This window comes from Bactrocera dorsalis, chromosome 1, assembly GCF_023373825.1.
Source record: "Bactrocera dorsalis isolate Fly_Bdor chromosome 1, ASM2337382v1, whole genome shotgun sequence".
Lineage (NCBI taxonomy): Eukaryota > Metazoa > Arthropoda > Insecta > Diptera > Tephritidae > Bactrocera > Bactrocera dorsalis.
Genome location: NC_064303.1, coordinates 41188595 through 41210419, shown reverse-complemented (window position 1 = coordinate 41210419; position 21825 = coordinate 41188595). Strand labels below are relative to the sequence as shown.

Below are 21825 nucleotides of genomic sequence, written 5' to 3'. Positions count from 1 at the left end.
GGTAACATACAACGGCGCTTAGGTCTCAAGTTAACTCTTACGGGCTCCACCTGCCAATAAGAATGATTATTGAAACACAACTTTATAGTATTAAAACAGAGAATCTTTTATTAAAAATTAAACTAAAATAATCGATCCATATATAAAAACTAATGTGAAGAATGAATCTGATGCTCTTTAATAAGTTTGTTAATATCAGGTTCCTATTTACTCAAGAACAGTCGCAGGTCGCCACGTTCGCAAGCAAACGATTTCTATTTTTAGTAAGCAGAGTTGTCACAGCACTAAATCCACGTTCACACAAATATGACGATGGGAATGCTATCAAGATTCGTTGAAGGATTGACCACAATCCAGGGTACAATTGCGAGATCGGTTTTTGTAGCCAAAATTCTTGGAATCATTTTTGAACTTGATTTTTATTTCCTCGTTTGTTGTCAATTCTATAAGTTCTTCTTCCAGCTGAGGTGACATTGCTGTGTTGACATTTGAAAACGGATCCAACGCCCAGTCTGATATCTTTAGTTTCCAAGAACTAATCTATCATTCAAAGAACTGTTGCGGATTTTATTGACTGCTTTGATGACATATTGCAGTGATTGAAATAGTTTTTCACTTAAGTTTCTAGCAACTAAATGCTGTCTATGAATAACGCAATGTACGCCAAGGACATCTGGAATTTTATTTTTTAAGTGCGCTATTAAGCCTTTGTGGCACCCTATCATAGCCGGAGCGCCATCCGTAGCAATTGAAATAATATTTTTCAAAGGAATCTCTTTCTCATCGCAAAACTTTTCCAATATATTGAATATGGTTTCGCCTTTTGTATCAGTCTCTAAATTTTTAGCAAATAATAGTTCTTCACATATTTTCTCATCTCTACGCCTCTTTCTACACAACGCCTCAATTTTCTTTCTGGGTCTCTTACCGCCCCCCTTGACACCTGCAGCCCCGACAAGGGGGCGTTATCGCCCACTTTGGGAAACACTGGGTTAGACGGACAGATGATCCGAGTCTCAAGAGATCAATTTACATTGCTATTGTGCTTGACACAGATAGTGCACAGTTTAACAACGCTTAATCCATCAGACAATTTTCAGTAGATCTAAAACTAGCTATAACGTTATATCGTTTGGGTTCCTCGCTTGAAAATGCGGCGATTCAGAAAGTAACTACACTGTTTGGAGTAGTGGATGTTGAAACGCTTAACAAGATCCCAAATATATCAAGATAGTATAATGAGCTGCCACATACATACAAATAGCTCAGCCGGTAAAATACGGCAGCGAAGAACTGTCCAGGGTCATACATCTGCTTCTTTGCGAGATATGGTCAGACGAAAGCATGCCAGACGATTGGAAGCTAAGTGTGCTCTGCCCAATCTACAAAAAGAGGAGCGTACTATTTTGACGCCTGTTTGTGTGGCATGATTAATATGGTTAACATTTCAGTTGTTTAAATAATAATTCCTATGATTTAAAGCAGTAAACATTTACATTATATTTTAGTGTACATAAATAAATAAAAATGTGAATTCATAAATTTAATTACTTTTTATTTTCATATTTTTTATCTATCTGAATATTTTTTATAGCTGGGGACACATCATTGATTTTTATTAAAAACTGTATAATTTAAAGAGAAAGAAAAAAAGCTAACCTTCCTTAACTATTTAACCGCGAAATACTTGTGTTATTCCCCGAAAATTTTTTTACTGACATATTGGATAGTCAAAAACATCTTTTTGTATTTCTAATCAAACTTCAACTTATTTTTTTTATATTTATACTAATAAATAAATGATTTTGCTCGACCACTATTTGCCATATTTCCGCTAGAGACATTATTCCATCAACCAACAGTTTTCGATGGGGTGAAGTCGGGTGAATTGACCGCCCAAGTTAATACTTACATATGTATATCGATATCCAAGCTGCGATGGAAATCACCCGCTCGTCGGAAGCGCCCCATCGTGTATAAATCTGTATTTGAAGGGCTTAACTTAATTGGTTTCCCTGCACAACTGGTATTAGAATAAACGTAGCGTCATTGCTATATATCGGCAAAATTTGCCAAAGACGGAAGATTTGGCTAAATGTTGGATTTGCTATGCTAACGCAGATCAATAATTGTTGTAATTTCATTCGATTTATATATAGTGTGCACTTGCAAAGTGTTCCTAAAATACTAAAAACTTTAGTAATGTGCATGAAATAATAATTAACAAATAATGTTTGTTAGAATTTGTGAGTAATATTTATGACTATGACTTTACTTACCAGCAGAACAATTTGCAATCCATATGGCACAGGCCACCAAGATACATCTCTCTCTGTCCTATTCTTAAAGACGGTAGGCGATCTTAAATCGGCAATAGATAAGTTTTAATATAAGGGAAAAATTTCTGAAAATTGCAATTTGGCAATTTATTTACTATATTGCTATTTTATATACGTTTACTCCCAAACATGAAATGTTTCTGCTAACTCTGCTAAGTATGTTAATAGTTTGACATTCTTAACGTATTATATTTAAAGTGATGAATCTAGATTGCTTGATAGTATCATAACTAATGGCTACACATTGTAATATAAAAGCTTTGTAAAAAAATAAAAGCATCAACAAAATTCACCACACAGATGAATAGATACTTAAATGACCGGCAAATACGAATAACATGGGATTGTTTACATTCACCAATAAGGATTTAAGAGCCAACCACCCTTCTACTTGAGGGTGTATTTGTATGATTTTCTGACGTTTGTGTGAAATAAAAAAATCAATATTCCTTTGACAAGTTCAACTAAAAATTTCACCAACCGACTACGATTGTCATTTTTAGTTGGTAACTTCCAACCAGTCTTTGACGGTTTTCTTTGTTAGATGGTGGTGACTGGCTGCCGGGAACATTATATCATAACAAAAAAGATGTAAATTGTTATAAAGTGCTAAATTAATACTTCAATTTTAATAAGAGTAAAGAATGATGTGAAAGTAATCGTAAGAATTGGCTGCCATTCAGTATACGGTTTCTAAATGCAAAACCATCACGTTTCAAATAATTTTAACTGTGCAGTTAATGCCGATGCTTGCAGTGGAAGTGTTATGAAATAAGCTCAATGAGGAGTGATAGGAGAGAAATTTTCTTCTGAATTTTTTTTGAGAATTTAATATGAATAAAATATTCTTAGTTATTTATTTATATTTATATTACGAATTATGTGCACATATAGATACATACATATGTATTAGTATAATTATTTTATAACAAGCGAATGTGCTAAATGTCAATTATATGACTCTCGTTTTCTTTGAGTAAAATTGTACAAGTAGAATGTATATATGTAGCAAGTTCATAGATGTACATATATGTATAGAAATCTAGTCATATATGAACGGCTTGAATATCTATCTATGTACATATTTCGGACTGCATCTATGGCTATGGTTTTAAGTTTTATATCCTATGAGGAGAGAGGTGCATTTATAATGTTTTAATAAATTATGTATAACCTAATTGTTTTTCGATTCGACAGTATGTTGAGAGCTATATTCGGTATTTATCACTTTATTTTCCTACGCACATACAATGTTTCTCAATTTACCCTTTACATTTTCATATGATTTATACAAACTCCTTAACTAGCCGGCTCTGTATAATCTAGTATTCATATGTAATAGAATATATATTTTTTTGAAACGCTTGGATGAATGTTTGCTTCTGATAATACGGAAAAGTGTTTATGTATTTTAATCACGAACCGTATCATTTATGAGAAAACAAAATCATTTACAGTACTTTTGGGCTACGACTGACTCTACATAGATCAAATGCTGCTCGCATTTATTAATTCTAAGGATTGAATTGTATAAAATTTATTTTATTTTTTATATATTTTAAAACTCAATATTTAATTTAAACCTACATTTATATATCAATCAGGAGAAAATGGAAATACATATTGACAAATTCTCTTTTACAGCAAAAGAATTCATTAAGCGTAGCGTGAGAGTATTATTGGTTAAATAGGCAAAACTAAAAGTTTAATTTTCGTTGCGTAAGAGATAAGTAAAACTGGCTAACTATTATTTTGTGACCAATGAATAATATAACGATTATTTTGTGAGAAAAAAAGATAAGGATAAATTTTAAAAGTTTTTAACAAACAGTCATGTGAAAAATAATATGGACACGTTGCGATATTTCAGGCAAATCCAAACACAACCATTATTTTCCAGGAAAAGAATTCCCACACCATGATTGATCGTCCACCATACTCAACTACGCGTGGAACATAACGAGGATCAAATTAATGAATTATTGGAGGGCGAATATACCTTCGACCAGCAGGACCTAAGCGATTAATTTTTGTTACATCGTTCCAAATAACATACCTCCGTTGATTTGTTGTCTTAGACAAATAAGAGTTGACAAAGCCTACGCGTCATTTCTACGAATTTTAGTCAGAAGTTGGTTCCTGCGTGCTTCCCTGCCGTGAAGTCCAGATACGACTAAACACCGGGAAATTGTTTTCCTGAATAGTTGGCCATTATAAAAATCTTGAATTTTACATAGAATGTCAGTGGAATTCTATATATTATTGGGTCTATTCGGGAGATAGTGTTAATTCAGCGGTATATTTTTGTTGAAGTTTTTTGGATTTTATCTTTGCGTGCAATATTGAAAATAGTTTTAAAATTCTGTATATGCTTAAGAACATTCAAAACAACTTTGTTTGAGCATTTGACCTTATTTGAAATTTCTTTGCACATCTTTCCAGACCGACGAAGGTCAAAAATGTAGCTGCGAAGGGTAGGTGTACAGCTGCAGCGTTTCCTCATTAAAAAACTTCAATAAAACATTTTGGTATATTTTAAACCACAATTTTGAAACATACCCTTACCAGAAATCAATAATATTATTAACAAAAATTAACACCTTGAGGAAGTTTAATTCTTTAAACAATTGTTTCTAATTAGCTGTCAAACTTAATGCAACTTCTATATCGTAACGCATTTACTATTTGGGAAAAAATTAAAAGAACTTTAACTTCACAACTACAAAACCGTGTGAATTTAGTAGTAAATAGAGTAAGAGTAGAGTAAGAGGATGGAGTCATATGTAGAAGTTCACGCAAGTGAGGAAAGTTCTCTGATCGCCATTCACTTGGGAGTGGCCAGAAACGATTCTTTTACATATGACTCAAGCAGCTCACGACTTCCGGTCTTTGACCAAGTATCCTCTGGGTAGCCTAAGAACATCCGTTTGAAGGCGAGCTAACGTGAGAAGGCGAAATATCCCCTACATAGGGTTGTGCGCTGGGTTTGGGACCCGCCACGTAAAAAAACAACCCCAGCGAATAGCAACAACCAGCCTCGGATGAGAGACCCCCCTTTTGATGACGACCATGGAAAACGAAATAAGGACTACGAATTGAGGGCATGCACCTGGAATGTCCGGTCCCTTAATTGGGAAGGTGCCGCTGCCCAGCTGGTTGATGTCCTCGTGAAAATAAAGGCTGACATCACCGCCGTCCAAGAAATGCGATGGACGGGACAAGGACAAAGACGAGTAGGTCCTTGTGGCATTTACTACAGTGGCCATATAAAGGAGCGCAAGTTTGGTGTTGGATTCGTGGTGGGAGAGAGACTCCGTCGCCGAGTACTATCATTCACTCCGGTGAATGAACGTCTAGCCACGATCCGCATCAAAGCGAGGTTCTTCAACATATCGCTGATTTGCGCCCACGCCCCGACGGAAGAGAAGGACGATGTGACCAAAGATGACTTTTATGAGCGCTTGGAGCTCGCTTATGAGAGCTGCCCCCGCCACGATTTCAAAATCGTGCTGGGCGACTTCAACGCCAGGGTGGGCAAAGAAGGTATCTTTGGCACTACGGTCGGTAAATTCAGCCTCCACGAGGAAACATCCCCAAATGGGTTGAGGCTGATCGACTTCGCCGGGGCCCGAAATATGGTTATCTGTAGTACTAGATTCCAGCATAAGAAGATTCATCAAGCCTGGCTGTCTCCGGATCGAAAAACCACCAACCAGATCGATCATGTTGTGATAGACGGAAGACACGTCTCCAGTGTTTTAGATGTGCGTGCGCTCCGAGGTCCTAACATCGACTCGGACCACTATCTTGTTGCAGCTAGGATTCGCACCCGCCTCTGTGCAGCAACGCACGCCAACAAACACAAGGAAGGTTCGACGTCGAGAAACTGCAATCACAACAGACAGCCGAGCGATTTTCTACTCGGCTTGCACTCCTGCTCTCTGAGAGCACTCGTCAACAACTCGGTATAAGGGAACTGTGGGACGGCATTTCAAACTCCTTACGTACAGCTGCAACCGAAACCATTGGTTTTCGGAAAATGCAAAAGAACAGCGTGTACGACGAGGAGTGCCGTGTCGCAGCCCGGAGAAAACAGACTGCCTACCTCTCAACGTTACGATCGACCACAACACGTGCGGGATGGGATAGATACCGAGAGTTGAAGAGGAAAGCGAGATGCATTTGCAGACAGAAAAAGAAAGAGGCCGAAATGCGTCAGTATAAAGTGCTTAATAAGCTGGCCGGACAGGGGTAACGCTCGTAAATTCTACGAAAAAATACGGCGTCTTACAGAAGGTTTCAAGACCGAAGCTTACTCTTGTAGAACCCCCAAAGGTGATCTAGTCACCGATGCCTAGGGCATACTCAAAATATGGAGGGAACACTTCTCCATCCTGGTAAATGGCAGTGAAAGTATAACGCTAGGAGAAGGCGAATCCGATTCCCCAATCGATGACGATGGAGCAGACGTTCCATTGCCCGACCATGAAAAAGTTCGAATAGCAATTACCCGCCTGAAGAACAACAAAGCGGCGGGGCTGATGGATTGCCGGCCGAGCTACGAGCTACACGGCGGCGAAAAACTGATAAGGAGCATGCATCAGCTTCTTTGTAAAATATGGTCGGACGAAAGCATGCCCAACGATTGGAATTTAAGTGTGCTATACCCAATCCATAAAAAAGGAGACCCCACAATCTGCGCCAACTACCGTGGGATTAGCCTCCTTAATATCGCGTATAAGGTTCTATCGAGCGTATTGTGTGAAAGATTAAAGCCCACCGTCAACAAACTGATTGGACCTTATCAGTGTGGCTTCAGACCTGGTAAATCAACAACCGACCAGATATTCACCATGCGCCAAATCTTGGAAAAGACCCGTGAAAGGAGAATCGACACACATCACCTCTTCGTCGATTTTAAAGCTGCTTTCGACAGTACGAAAAGGAGCTGCCTTTATGCCGCAATGTCTGAATTTGGTATCCCCGCAAAACTAATACGGCTGTGTAAACTGACGCTGAGCGGGACCAAAAGCTCCGTCAGGATCGGGAAGGACCTCTCCGAGCCGTTCGATACCAAACGAGGTTTCAGACAAGGCGACTCCATATCGTGCGATTTCTTCAATCTGCTGCTGGAGAAAATAGTTCGAGCTGCAGAACTTAATCGAGCAGGTACAATCTTTTATAAGAGTGTACAGCTGCTGGCGTATGCCGATGATATTGATATCATCGGTCTCAACACCCGCGCCGTTAGTTCTGCTTTCTCCAGACTGAACAAGGAAGCAACGCAAATGGGTCTGGCAGTGAACGAGGGCAAGACGAAATATCTCCTGTCATCAAACAAACAGTCGTCGCACTCGCGACTTGGCACTCACGTCACTGTTGACAGTCATAACTTTGAAGTTGTAGATAATTTCGTCTATCTTGGAACCAGCGTAAACACCACCAAAAATGTCAGCTTTGAAATCCAACGCAGGATAACTCTTGCCAACAGGTGCTACTTCGGACTAAGTAGGCAATTGAGAAGCAAAGTCCTCTCTCGACGAACAAAAACCAAACTCTATATGTCACTCATAATACCCGTCCTGTTATATGGTGCAGAGGCTTGGACGATGACAACATCTGATGAGTCGACGTTGCGAGTTTTCGAGAGAAAAGTTCTGCGAAAGATTTATGGTCCTTTGCGCGTTGGCCACGGCGAATATCGCATTCGATGGAACGATGAGCTGTACGAGATATACGGCGACATTGACATAGATCAGCGAATTAAAAGACAGCGGCTACGCTGGCTAGGTCATGTTGTCCGAATGGACGAAAACACTCCAGCTCTGAAAGTATTCGACGCTGTACCCGCCGGGGGAAGCAGAGGAAGAGGAAGACCTCCACTCCGTTGGAAGGACCAAGTGGAGAAGGACCTGGCTTCGCTTGGAATATCCAATTGGCGCCACGTAGCGAAGAGAAGAAACGACTGGCGCGCTGTTGTTGACTCGGCTATAATCGCGTAAGCGGTGTCTACGCCAGTAAAGAAGAAGAAGAGTAAAGCGAACAATGCATGACTTTTAGAAATATAAATAACGGTATATCAAATTTTTTTATCATACTCATCAGCCACCTACAAAAAAGGGAGCGTTTCTAATTAGCTGTATACTATATACTTATTATCACTTTTGTATATACTATAAATACTATTTTTTTTGCGGTTGAGAGGGCGAAAATGTCTTCCGCATCATCAGTGCCGTCGTCACAGCAACGGTATATGCAATTTGCAGGTCACTAAAACCAAACCGAAAAGCCTGACACTGATCGCTGGACTGATGTAACTCTAAGGGGTGCGGAGCGATGCACTCTGGCCACTACCTTACGCCGGTTTTCTTTTTTTCCTGCACAGATATTAGGTTTGTGTAATAGGACATTAGGAGCTTTATCTTTTCTTGACTGGGGCCTCCTATGTTAGCCATTAGTTTATTCAGTTGGGAGGTGATCTTCGCTGTCTTTTCTGCGGCGTGCTGAATTTGTACCCAGAAGGTTAGTCTGAGGTCCAGTCTTTGTCCTCGGTAGTTTACTGCTTTTTGTGTCCAAAGAATATTCGTAATGGTTTGCATATTTATTTCCAGTGTATGTGCTTATTTGTTAGCAGTAGTTGCTCTGTTTTTTCGTTGCGCGCTGGAGGTTGTGTGAATCGAGTCATACGATTCGTCTAGCATTTCGAGTTTTATATAGCGTCGTAGTTGATGTTTCAAAAGCCTGGGCCTAAAATGGAACCTTGTGCTGCTCCTGAGGTGACCGCTATCTGTCGTGATCCCTCTCTAGTTTGGTACAGCAGTTTTCTGTTGCTAAGGTAGCTCCATACCACAGCTCGGAGGTAGTCGGGGATTTTAAAGCTTTTTTCGAGAGCGTCATTATTTTGTATTTATGGCTTAATCACATTTTGTTGTTTTACACTATTTGCTAGTTGAAGTATTTTAATTCTTTAGTGTTCGAATGTTAAGTCTTTATTATGTATCATCCAATTTTTGGCATGTGGCCTGGGTAATAGCTGCCCATACTTCCTTCACAAATAACCAGAAGGCACATTTATTGCTAAGTTTCCTCTTCAAAGCTATTTCCAATTCTTGCTACAATTTTTTACTAGCTTTGACGTGTGCTTTAGATCATTTTCTTCCTGGAACACCCGTTGAAGCGACATATTATCTTCACATATATTTATCGATCTTTTCCTCATAATAATATTTTTTTAGTCAAAAATTATGCAATAACTGTTTCTTTCCCCGTATATTACTTTGAAAATATACGAATCTTTTTTTGAATTCAACAACGTAGTTGCCACACCAAAATGAAATAAAAATTGTTTCAGTGCAGTTAAGTTAGTGTAATACGTTAAGCGAATAATGTTCATTGTGTAGTAAAGTTTTGAAATTATCTTTAATTCACTTTTAAAAATAAATTCATGTCAGCTAATTAGAACACTTATTTTATGTGAAACTACTTTTAGGTTATTTTACTTAAAAGTTTTCATTTGGAAATTAAAAAAAAAAAAAACATTTTGATAGCTAACAATTGAATTTTTGTGTGCACTCCTTTGTATGCAACTATGTGATTGTATTCCAACATATGTATGTGCATGTATTCCTCGATCGTAGCTATCAAAATAAACTTCATGTTATTTATGTAGATCATTGCTCATAGTGTGATTCTACAACTATTTCTTTCGCGAACAATAACAACTAAACTGAATAATTTTTTCACAATTATTTATATGAAGTTTATTTAATAATTAGATGTACATCTACATATACATATTTCGTACGCAAAAAAATATTCTACATAAATATGTGTACTGAAACATACAAGTGAAGCAACGTATAGTAAATCTAAACCAAAGTTAACTACATTATCCAATTGATAGTGTTTATTTCCAATTATTTGTTTGTTGTGCACTTATATTCGCGGCTATGAACAAGAGTTTTGAAAACCTTTTACAAAGCGGCGGTGGCGACATGTCCTCCGAACGCCAATCGTCGGAAGATGTGCACGAATCGACAGCTGAGGATGCCGGCTTGGATGCGGGTGATGATTTTACCGATGACACTAACTTCGAATCGAATCTGCGTAGACGCAAGGGCAAAATTATATCTTGTGCCAAAGAAACGATTGAAAATGGTAAGTTAACACTCATTTATTTGTTTCTACCTCCTCTAACATCAGAGGGAAATTTTTAATATCCGCTTTTCGGCAATAATGAAAATGAGAAAATAAATAAATTTCAATTACATGAATAGTATTGAAAATCGTTGAAGTTTTCATTTATTAATGTGTTTAAATGAATTACTCATTTATGTATATATAGATGCAATGTTATTATCGCGAACACATCTAACGAATAAGAACACTTCCTGATTCCAATGCAACTTTTTGTTTTGAGATCGGATTGCATCTTCAACCCCAACTCTGGCCTTGAAATTTCGGAAATTCGCCTACAATCGTGAAATTGTCTACCTAGCGCCTGAAATACGCATCTCATGGCAAAATGTATAAAACAAAAGTTATTTGTCACGTCATTTGCTACCGAAATGGTATGTGATCATGGCCGTAGGACGAACCGTTCCCGAGATACGAGCGAAAATGCGGCGCGCCACAGCGCAAGGTGAAAATCGGCTTGCGGCCACACTTCTTGACGTTGATTTCGCCGAGTGCTATCACTCACATTCATTCACCTACGCCAAAGGACACGTTCGGATAGGTCTCCACATAAATATTTTTTCATCGAGTTCCTTCACTCTTGTCGTTGATTTCGCCGAGTGCTATCACTTATATTCTCTCAACAGAACACAGAACTCAAAATGTCTGTATCTACATTTAAATTTAGACAGAAATGTCCTGTGTTTGGCATATATCCGTACAATTTCTCTGAGTCCCAGTTACCTACTTACCAGGATGTTCTTTTGTGTTATCAGTTTGAAAGATTTCGTATAGGGCGACTCCGAGGCGACAACTATGAACCTAGGAGTAAAGAGGTTACAGAAATAGTTGCAAAAAAGGTTGAAAATACTTTCAAAAAGTCATCTATTCCGATAGTTTCACACATCAGAGTTGTACAAATGCTCACCACATACCATAAGAAATTTCTGACTCTTAAACAAATGTTTTTAAGGAACCCAATAGGTTTGAGCTCTAAAAGAGACGACTTTGTCTCTTCTGCCGGGAAATTATTTGACATCGCTGCTTGTAAATGCATTTATTTTTATACCCTGAACAGGGTATATTAAGTTTGTCACGATGTTTGTAACACCCAGAAGGAAGCGTCGGAGACCCTATAAAGTATATATATAAATGATCAGTATGTTGCTGAGTCGATTTAGCCATGTCCGTCTGTCTGTCCGTCCATCCGTCCGTCCGTCTGTCCGTATGTCTGTCTGTATATATACGAACCAGTCCCTCAGTTTTTAAGATATCCTTTTGAAATTTTGCAAACGTCATTTTCTCTTCAAGAAGCTGCTCATTTGTTGGAACGGCCGATATCGGACCACTATAACATATAGCTGCTATATAAACTGAACGATCGAAATCAAGTTCTTGTATAGAAAACTTTGACATTTGACAATGTATCTTCACCAAAATTTGGTATAGATTATTTTCTCTGGCAACAATGTAATTCCGAAGAAATTGTTCAGATCGGTTAACTATAGCATATAGCTACCATACAAACTGAGCGATCGGAGTCAAGGGCTTGTAAGGAAAACTTTCGCATTTGACGTGCTATCTTCACGAAATTTGGCATGGATTACTGCTTAAGGCAACAATGTAATCTCCGAAGAAATTGTTCAGATCGGTTAACTATAGCATATAGCTACCATACAAACTGAGCGATCGGAGTCAAGGGCTTGTATGGATAACTTTCGCATTTGACGTGCTATCTTCACGAAATCTGGCATGGTCTACTGCTTAAGGTAGCAATATAATTTCCGAAGAAATTGTTCAGATCGGATTACTATAGCATATAGCTGCCATACAAACTGAACAGATAGTTACTAACAGAAATGCACCTGTGAAGGGTATTTAGCTTCGGTGACACCGAAGTTAACGTTTTTTCTTGTTCTTCTTGCACTTGTCCAAAGGAAAGGAAAGTTCCTATCAATGAACAACCATTTCTCTTGGACCAGAGAACCAGAAGAATTGGTCGCATTGGAAGTGTTGATCTACCTGAAACAGAAAAGATTACAAAGAAAAATGAACGTAAAGAAAAGCTTTCAAAACGTCATTCAACATCAACACTTACCAGAAAAGTATCAGCTAGAACACGTGACCATTCAGATCAGCCAGACTCTCATACAGACGACAACAATGTAGGTGCGTCGCACATGGATTCTTCCAAAAACGATGCTGATGATGAATTTTCTCTTCCATCCTCTAAAACCAAACAAAACACACTAGTATTAGAACACACTGCTTTAGCTGCCCTAAGATTTGGAGTAAGTGATAGAGCAGCGGCCTTGATTGTTTCATCCGCTTTTCTGGATGGTAAAAAAGCAGGTTTGATAACAGAGGATCAGGCTAGCTTTGTCACTGACAAATGCAAGATTAGTCGGGCAAAAAAAAGTGTAGGAGTTAAGCTCCAAAACACCGAAAGTATTGACTCTGTATATGGGCTGTATTTTGACGGCCGCAAAGACAATACACTTACACAAGTCAGCAAAGGTGAAAAGTACTACCGCGACACTGTCAAAGAGGAACATATTTCTCTTATAGCGGAACCTGGTTGTCATTACTTTGGCTACGTCACCTCTCCTTCCGGGTCAGCTGAGGATGAGACGCAAGCCTATGGCAACATTTGCAAGACAATTCAGTTGATGTGGAACATCTAGAAGTTGTCGGTGCTGATGGCACCAACACGAACACAAGTTGGAAAGGTGAAATCATTCGGAAACTAGAAGAAAGAATAGGTAGGCCATTACAGTGGGTGGTTTGTCTTCTACATTTCAACGAACTTTCATTTCGTGCTTTTTTCGAACACATAGATGGTGTCTCAAAGAGTCCAAATACATTCTCTGGCGACATAGGTAAACTTCTCCCTGATTGTGAGAAGTTGCCTGTTGTCAAATTTGAAAGTTTTCCATCCTGCCAATTAGCTTCTGAGATTATTAATCCGACCCAACTTAGCACAGACCAAGCTTATCTCTATAAAATATCAGAAGCTGTTATTTACGGTCAATGTTCCTCAGATTTAGCGTCGATGCATCCAAGTAACATGTGCAAATCTCGCTGGCTCACCTGTGCAAATAGAATTGTGAGATTATACATTTCTAGTGACAAACCAACAAAGGAGTACATACTTACAGTTTACTCACCTTTGTGGTTCTCAATAAGATTCAACAGTTCAATCAAAGATGGCTAACGCCATCTCTATGCTGCAATTCAAAGGTCGAGATACTTACCTGCTAAACTGCGCAAGGTTGTCGATTCATCCATTCAACAGAATGCTTTCTTTGCTCTTCCAGAAAACATTCTCCTTAGTATGATGACTGACGAACGGATAGAAGTCAGAAAGTTGGCCCTTGACCGTCTTCTGGCAGCCAAAGAAGCAGAGTCTGACACTGTAAATGGAAGGGTTAGATGTAATAAAGTGCCAAAGCTGAATTTCAAAGCTAATAATTATTACGATATGATTAACTGGAAGACTATTACCTTGACTGTTCCACCAGTTCTTTGTTCAGTTTCTAACGAAGAACTCATAAAAGGGCTGTCGGGAGACACTGCAGAGGTATGGAAATTTAGTGAATTCCCCTCTCACACCGTGGCAGTCGAGAGAACCGCCAAACTGGTGACATAGGCATCTTCTAAAGTTATTGGCCCCCATCTCGTGATCGTTTTATACGTATATGCTCTACACTGAAATCTAGGCAACAAGTGCCAAAGTTTAGTACAAAATCTGATTTTATCAATAAATTTATTGATACCTCCACCCGGTGGGTTCTGGGTGACCAATACAGGTTAGCTGAGAGCTGCAACAATTTTCATCTTGCGCTGTGGCGCGCCGCCTTTTCGCTCGTATCTCGGGAACGGTTCGTCCTACGGCCATGATCACATACATATACCATTTCGGTAGCAAATGACGTGACAAATAACTTTTGTTTTATACATTTTGCCATGAGATGCGTATTTCAGGCGCTAGGTAGACAATTTCACGATTGTAGGCGAATTTCCGAAATTTCAAGGCCGGAGTTGGAGTTGAAAATGCAATCCGATCTCAAAACAAAAAGTTGCATTGGAATCAGGAAGTACTAAGGCAACTTTTCCGCACTATTAGAAATCCCGAATCGAAAAAAGTCCGGAATCGACCCACCCTACTATACACTGCCCACCTTGTTTCAAATTTACCGATAACCAATTTATTAATTTATTTATTGCGGATCACGTCTAATTAATCCAGATATAACTCCTGATAAGCCGACATACTGGCTATGTGACCGAAACAAAATACAATATTTAATAGCTTATAATTGCTGATGCATGATCAGATGTTATAAGAAGAACTCTTGGGTCTAACATCCCTTAAATGATGAAGTATGGAAGCTAGTGCTAAAAAACGACCTGGACGTGAATGGCAAGGAAATCGATCTCGATTAAGAAAATTTCAAATATATTGAAGACAACTTTTATAATTACTACAGTACATTGACATTGGCAACCCTGCGTTGTGAGAGAGCAATCAGCTGACACGTTTCTATGGCAAAACTCCAAATGCCGTTGATTCCTACGGCATCCTACGGTAAAGAGAGACGGGAGTAGCGTTTTTCGCGGTTCACTTACATTGCGCGCCCATAAGATAGATCATATCAGCTGGCATGGGCCACGGGTCTACGTTTTTGCCTGTTTGCGCTATTAAAAGGGAAAAACACGTTACATCGGAAGACTTCAAGACGATGACTCTTACAAGGAGCGATAAAATGCCATTATTTCAAATGGTAATCCAGGCTAAAACAAAAGTTTTATTTGATTACAGTAGAAACTCGTTTATCCGGCCCTCAGTTATACGGATTCGCGATTAGCTTAGCTAGTAAAGATGGACTTACAATATTCCTACATAAGCTGGCAATGCAAATGACGATTTTAAGTCTAAAGGCCTAACTATAATGTGAATAAGCTAGCTTAAGCCAGCGTATGCAACTCACAGTGGTTCCATTTGTATGGAGGATAGCGACAAAAATAGTTAGAATAGAGATGCTGACCTGCAATACACACAGCATATTTCTGTTCATGCAAGTACGATATTCTGAAAAAATCGCAATTGTATAACGCCCACTTTTCATATTCTACATATATAATTCTCACGTTAAAATACCTGAGCATGTGATAAATTTTGTTCCAATTCCCGGATTTATTATTAATAAATAGAAAGGAAAACAGATTTTATAAAATTAAACAATTTATTTTTTACAGTTCAAATAAAATTTGTATTAATTTGGAAGAAAAATAAGGACGTTGTAAACCTCAATAAAAAATTCCTTTACGTAATTAGTCTTCCAACAATTCTATTGTAGATTTTAATAATGCGCTTTTCTTTTTGCATGGCAATTTTCGTTGACCTGCTATAAATGGATCTGAGCTCAACAATAACATATTAAGTAAATCCGTATTTGTTGCAATTCGAGAAGTTTTCCTCGTATGTTGAAGCCTATACCTCTTAATATCCTTGTTTTTGGCTTCCGGAGCTTCCTCTGATAGTTCTCCAATGGATATTATTGCACTTTCGATGACTTCGGAACCATGCACTAGGATCTTGTGAACTGAAGGTGGAAGATAGAACCAAGGGTACTTCTCTACAAGCCCTTTAGCAGTTTCAAGTGCGAATTGCTTAAATTTGTCCGCGTTTATTTTAATCTCAGAGAGAGAGAGTGAGACAACAACAACTAATTCTACATTGTTTATTGACATTACTTGCAAAAACCAATGGTATAACACGCACATTTGATGTACAAAATACACTTTGAAACTAAAAAGTTAGGTTAGTTTAATGAACTTTATTTAGAAACCTGCAAATCCCTGCACATGAACTTAATATTATTTTAAACTATATACTTTTATCAACATTTACAAACTAATCCGGTCACTGCATTCGGTTGACAAAGTTACTAAATCTCCAAATACATTTAACAAAGAACAACAAAACTGAATCAAAAAGACACTTCATTAAAATTTGTTATTCCAAAGACAACAGCACAATTTAAAAACTTGTTATTACTGAAAAATAATACTATTACCATCTACTTTAATCTCCATTTTCAGTATTTTTATTAAGACACTTTCTTAAATTAAACTTTTGCAGTTGAATGTACACGTTGCTTTCGCTTTTATTTTTGTCAACTATTTACTTCTGTGCAAGGCCGTACATATGTTGCTTTCACTCAAGAAGTTCCGTTAGAAATAATCAAAACAAACTCAAAATACATAAATTTGATGGCATATGCAACTATTTATTTAGCTACAAGCCCAATATATAAACACAGACTTTTTTATTTTTGTCGTATGGGAGGAACCACCGTGCAACTGTCCGAATACACACAAATTGTATGTTGCAACTATAATGTGCTTAACATCAAGTTTCGTTAAGTTTTGTCAAACGTCATTTGCTTAAGCAAAATGCGAAACTGATCGCATGTTCCGTACGGAATGAGCTGTTTTCTCTTTTTGTCAACAGATACATCATTTTGAATTTGAAGATGGAGAACGACGAATGTTTTATACAAAATTTAATGGAAAATATTGAAAAAGGAAATGTTTTTACGACAAACAATATGCCTTTTCTTTCAATCGGGTGTATATAAAAAATCCTAGGAATCGTACAAAAAAACTATCCTACTTTCTCTTCCTGTTTATTTCCCTCACTGAACATGACCGAACTCTATTTTTTAATTTCACTAATTTCTGTCAATATGCGTATTCCTTCTAAAACAGAAGTAAGCATTTTAATTGTTTTTAAATATTTTAATATTCTGTTCATTTTTGCAAAATGCAAACTAAACAAAACCAAAACACAAGTTGTTTTTGACACTTTCTTCTTATGCATTTAAGCACATTATAGTCATTCAAAAGTCTACTCTCCATTCGTTATGCATTTGACAGGCTTTTCGTTCATTTTTTGACAGTAACATACGGCAGCTTATGCATATTATAGTTAGGCCTTAAGCCGAAGGGCTGCTCAAAGGATCGACTTGTTATACACTGGCAAGCCAATAAGAAATCATGGATGACGACGTTGTTATTTATAAACCGGGTTTCTACGTGCGCCACTAAACCTTTTTTGCAATGTAGAGAAGTTAGGTAATCCTATTGGTCAACCTGTTTACATTGATGACTTATCTGAAAATGCACACCACATCTTTAATGCAGTCGAAGGAGCAGGATGTAATTTCGAATTTTTAAACGTATTATCTCAGCCAATCATTTAAAATACTTTTAAGTGAAACTGATGGACAATTATTCCACAGTTTTGGGGGGAAGCAAAATCTTCTTGCATGAATGGTGTTTGGCGCAAAATATGGTCAGAATGTACACATAAGAAAAACAGGTGACAATTCCTATTTAGCATATGACAATAAAGCGGATATTATTTGTCATGAAATTGCTAAATTAGCAAGAGAATAAATGAATTTCTTGTTTCTCATAACCAAGAAATGTCTAACGAGAAATGTATGCAACTGGATTTGGAAAGACAGCTCGCTACATAACTATAAGTGAGCGTACAAACTTATCTTCACGGAAAAGCAAATGACTCTAATTGACGAAGCAATGGACATTTTTTTTTAAATTATCCTGGTTTTAATTGTTGCAAGAAATTTTACTTCAATATAAAAACACGATGTTCAGCAAACTTTGGGCATATTTTTGAAAAAGGAAAGTTCTTGGTCTCGCCTGCAGAGTCTGAGTAATTTTAAAATTTTGTGTTGTTTTAATTTTTTATTCAGTTTCTAGTTTATGTTTTTAAATAAATAAATAAAGTTTTACTTTTGTTTTATTATTTATATATTTTTCTTTTTTTAACATTTAAAAGCTGAATGAAATGTACGGAAATCTTTCTTTGGTATTTATATGATTCTCAATAGAAAATAGCATAATGATGTTTTACTGTATTCATTTCTGGAGGATTTGTATATCTTCTACAATTTGGAATAAATAGTACATAAAAGAGTACATTTGTTTCTTAAATTGTTATTTTCAATTATTATTATAAAAATTATGAAAGATTCGTTACTCCCGTTGTATTTACTCTCGCAACATGTGGCTCGGAGCATAATGATTTTGTTCATCTACTGGTTTCGTATCACCTAAAACTAATGAAAATAAACTCTATGTAGGTAACAAAATGTTCATCAAGACGATATGATCAGAAATAAAGGGATGTTCAACTTATTCCAGTGTGAGAGCGCTTCAAAATTTGCGTTTTTTATAACGTTTTCCATTATGGCCAGATTGAACAAAATAATAATTTTTGGGCATTTATCAACCCAATAACGAAATACGAATAAAAATTACTATATAGTGGTTATTTATTATATGGAGGAACTATTGAAATCGTTTTAAAGAATATTAGAACAACTGACTTTTGACCTTTCTATACCCAATAAAAGAATTTAAGCTTGCCAGCTCTCAATCATTAAATGTTTTTAATCATTTTCCATTGAAAATAATACTATGATGCTTCAAATTACAAAACGTTTCATCAAATACCTTTAAATTTCACAAATTTATTTAATTTTCATTGTTTAACAGTGGTTTTGAACGATGCAACAAATCCCTCCGTTTACATATTTTTTTGGTAAGATTTCAATCTGGCCATCGCTCGTTTGCAATTGCTAAACGTCAAAACCTCCTGAACTCGACCAACTGTCAAAGTTTAGGTGGTTTTGACGTTTAGCAATTGCTCTCTCACTTCCAGTGAGAGAGGAGTTAAACATCTCTTTATCTCTGATTCTAATAATATTGATAAATGGTGCTACATGTGAGTCCATGTCTTACAGAAAAAGTTAATAAGAAACCAAAGGGGTTTATAGTCGATTTATAATTTCGCCTACTAATGAATGTTTAAGTGAAATGCAGACAAAAAAACAAGTAAGGATGGGCTAAGTTCGGGTACAACCAAACATTTTATACACTTGCAACTTAGAATAACCAAAGCCAGGGAAATAAGGTGTAAAACGCCAACTTGAGGATCGAAATCCAAGCAATTTTATATATAGGTATAGGCATTATATATAACTCCTATATGACAGACACATAAGGTTTGTTACAAAAAGGAAAACCATTATATGCAGTATATAGAAGTTGGGGTAGTATCGACCAGATTCATCTATTTTTCCTAATACCACATACTATTAACATGTCATTTACTAAAAAAGTAATCATATAGAGTAAAGTCAGCCGAATGTTCGACAATCCTGATATTAGTTGTATATTTAAAAGGTAAGTCAAGTTTTCGATCAAATTTATCTATTTTAGGCACAAAATTCATTATTATTAGCACAACACGCTCCTTCATTTTCATTGAGATAACTTACATATTAGCCGATATATGCTTTACAAAGTCACCCGGAAGTTCGATTGTCTTTATATTAGGTATAGGGGAGCTAAAGGAAGTAGTGGTCCGATTCAACCCATTTTTGACATATACAGAAATACCACTGTCAGAGAAGTACTATCCCTGAATTTCTATTATATATCTCAGATATTAACCAATATTTTTGAACAAAATTCAACTATAGATACTGGGGTCCAAATATTCGGTACCTCGGGGCTTGAACACTTTTTGTTGGATTTAAACAATTTTTGATCATAAGGTGGCATACACTAAAGACATTATTCGGGCAAAGTTTAATCCCGTGATATTTATTGCTTATTGATTTGTGTACTGGAAAGTAAAAGAATCAAATGGAACTTAAAATTGTGCTATATGAGAAGTAGGTGTGGTTATTGTCCGATATCGCTCATTTTCACAACGTGACATAAGAACATAAACGAAATGCCACGAATTAAATTTTGTCGAAATCGGTTGGTCGGGTCCCGAGGTATGGGATTTCACCAAAAAATGGGCGGTGCCACGTCCATTGTCCAATTTTTACCCCGACCTCAATAAAGCCTTGCCATACCATCCCGGCGTCAAATTTTTACGTTTCTGGCGCATTTAGGTTTATTGATTTTTCGCGCCTTTAGTTGTTTTGAACAGTACCGTTATATGGGGAGTGAGCAGACTTTTCATTCGTTTTCACGCTATCGCTAGGAACTCTTGTAATATTCGTGCTGGGCGAATTTGGTTGTTGTGGCTTTAGTGGTACATTAAACTTATTAGAGGACCTACTTTTTCAAAATTGTTAGCTCGCAGGTGTCCCTAGCTACTGCAATCCTCTGTTCTAAATTATAGCTTTATATCTTAATTTAGTGCATAGTTATGGCACTTTATAGCTTTTCAGTTAATGGCGATTTGGAGGCGTGGCAATGGTGCATACCAAGTTTCATCAAGATATCTCAATTTACAGCTTGAACCGATGAACGGACGGACAGACAGACAGCCAATTAGATTTCAACTTTGCTCGTCACCTTCATCATTTATATACATGTATGTATGTATGCATGTATATATAACCTTATATTCTATCTCGATTAGTTTTAGGTGATACATACAACTGTTAGGTGAACAAAAACAATAGTGAATAAATTCTATACAGTTATTACTTAATGTTACTTTCTAACAAGAGGGTAGAAAACTTTGCAGAACTTTCGCATATCCAAATATTCGAAATGTTATGCCCAACAATTTTCCTTGGCATATTTAAATGTCAGCTAGCTGGATCAACTGTACATACAGTATTCGGCAAACTATTTATACCCTATGAATGCAAAAACTAAATTATTGGAACGAAGTTCCTTACGGCAGGCTTGGAGAAGATATGGATTTTGCTGCGGGACCTAACTGAAAAAAAGTGGTAGTAAAACCGTAAGAAAAAGACCGTAAGTTATTCGAGCTCGAAACGCTATTTATAAGTATCTTTGTTTGAGACTCAGGATCTTAGGCCCCTGTCACAAAGACTCCAGAAAGCGTTTTGTTTCCGGTATAAAAAAAAATAATGAAATGATGACGCTTCCCTCTTTATCTCATCTTTATCGACTTCCAAGAGGCGTTTAATACACTTCATAATCTGGAATGTATTCGATAATAGAGTGGTCTCCATAAAATTATTTGATTTAATAAGACGGTCTACTCTGATGTGGGTTAACGTACTTTGTAAGAAAGAGAGGTCATTAATTGAATAAAACCACCTATACGATGGTAGACTCCTTATATTATAGACTTGTCTAGGTCCAGAACTAACCATATCCCAAAATTTAAGTTTTTATTATTAAAAAAACTCCGAATAGTTATAATGTAGTAGTTTCAGATTGTTGGGAGGATTAAAATAATTTGTATGGGCACGTCCCAATCTTTTGAGACCCCACATTA

The 21825-nt window shown here is 37.1% G+C and overlaps 2 protein-coding genes across 17 annotated transcripts in view; both read left to right on the top strand.

Annotated features, from left to right (window-relative positions):
* Window positions 1–21825, top strand: part of LOC125775372 (uncharacterized) — a 211079-nt gene that overhangs the window by 39156 nt on the left and 150098 nt on the right. The gene's annotated exons all lie outside the window — the stretch shown is intronic.
* The window catches only part of LOC105227099 (uncharacterized), a 401109-nt gene continuing 382118 nt past the window's right edge, over window positions 2835–21825 (top strand). For 7 of the 16 annotated variants that reach the window (XR_007423730.1, XM_049462370.1, XM_049462365.1 and 4 more), the window contains exons 1-2: window positions 2853–3000; window positions 10115–10496. Coding sequence is in view for 13 of the 16 variants with exons in the window: in XM_049462370.1 (XP_049318327.1) it covers window positions 10289–10496 (208 nt within the window). In the remaining 3 variants the exon portion in view is untranslated. Of the gene's footprint in view, window positions 3001–10098; window positions 10497–21825 lie in introns of those variants that run through there. The other 9 variants (XM_049462359.1, XM_049462362.1, XM_049462358.1 and 6 more) reach the window with 9 other exon arrangements.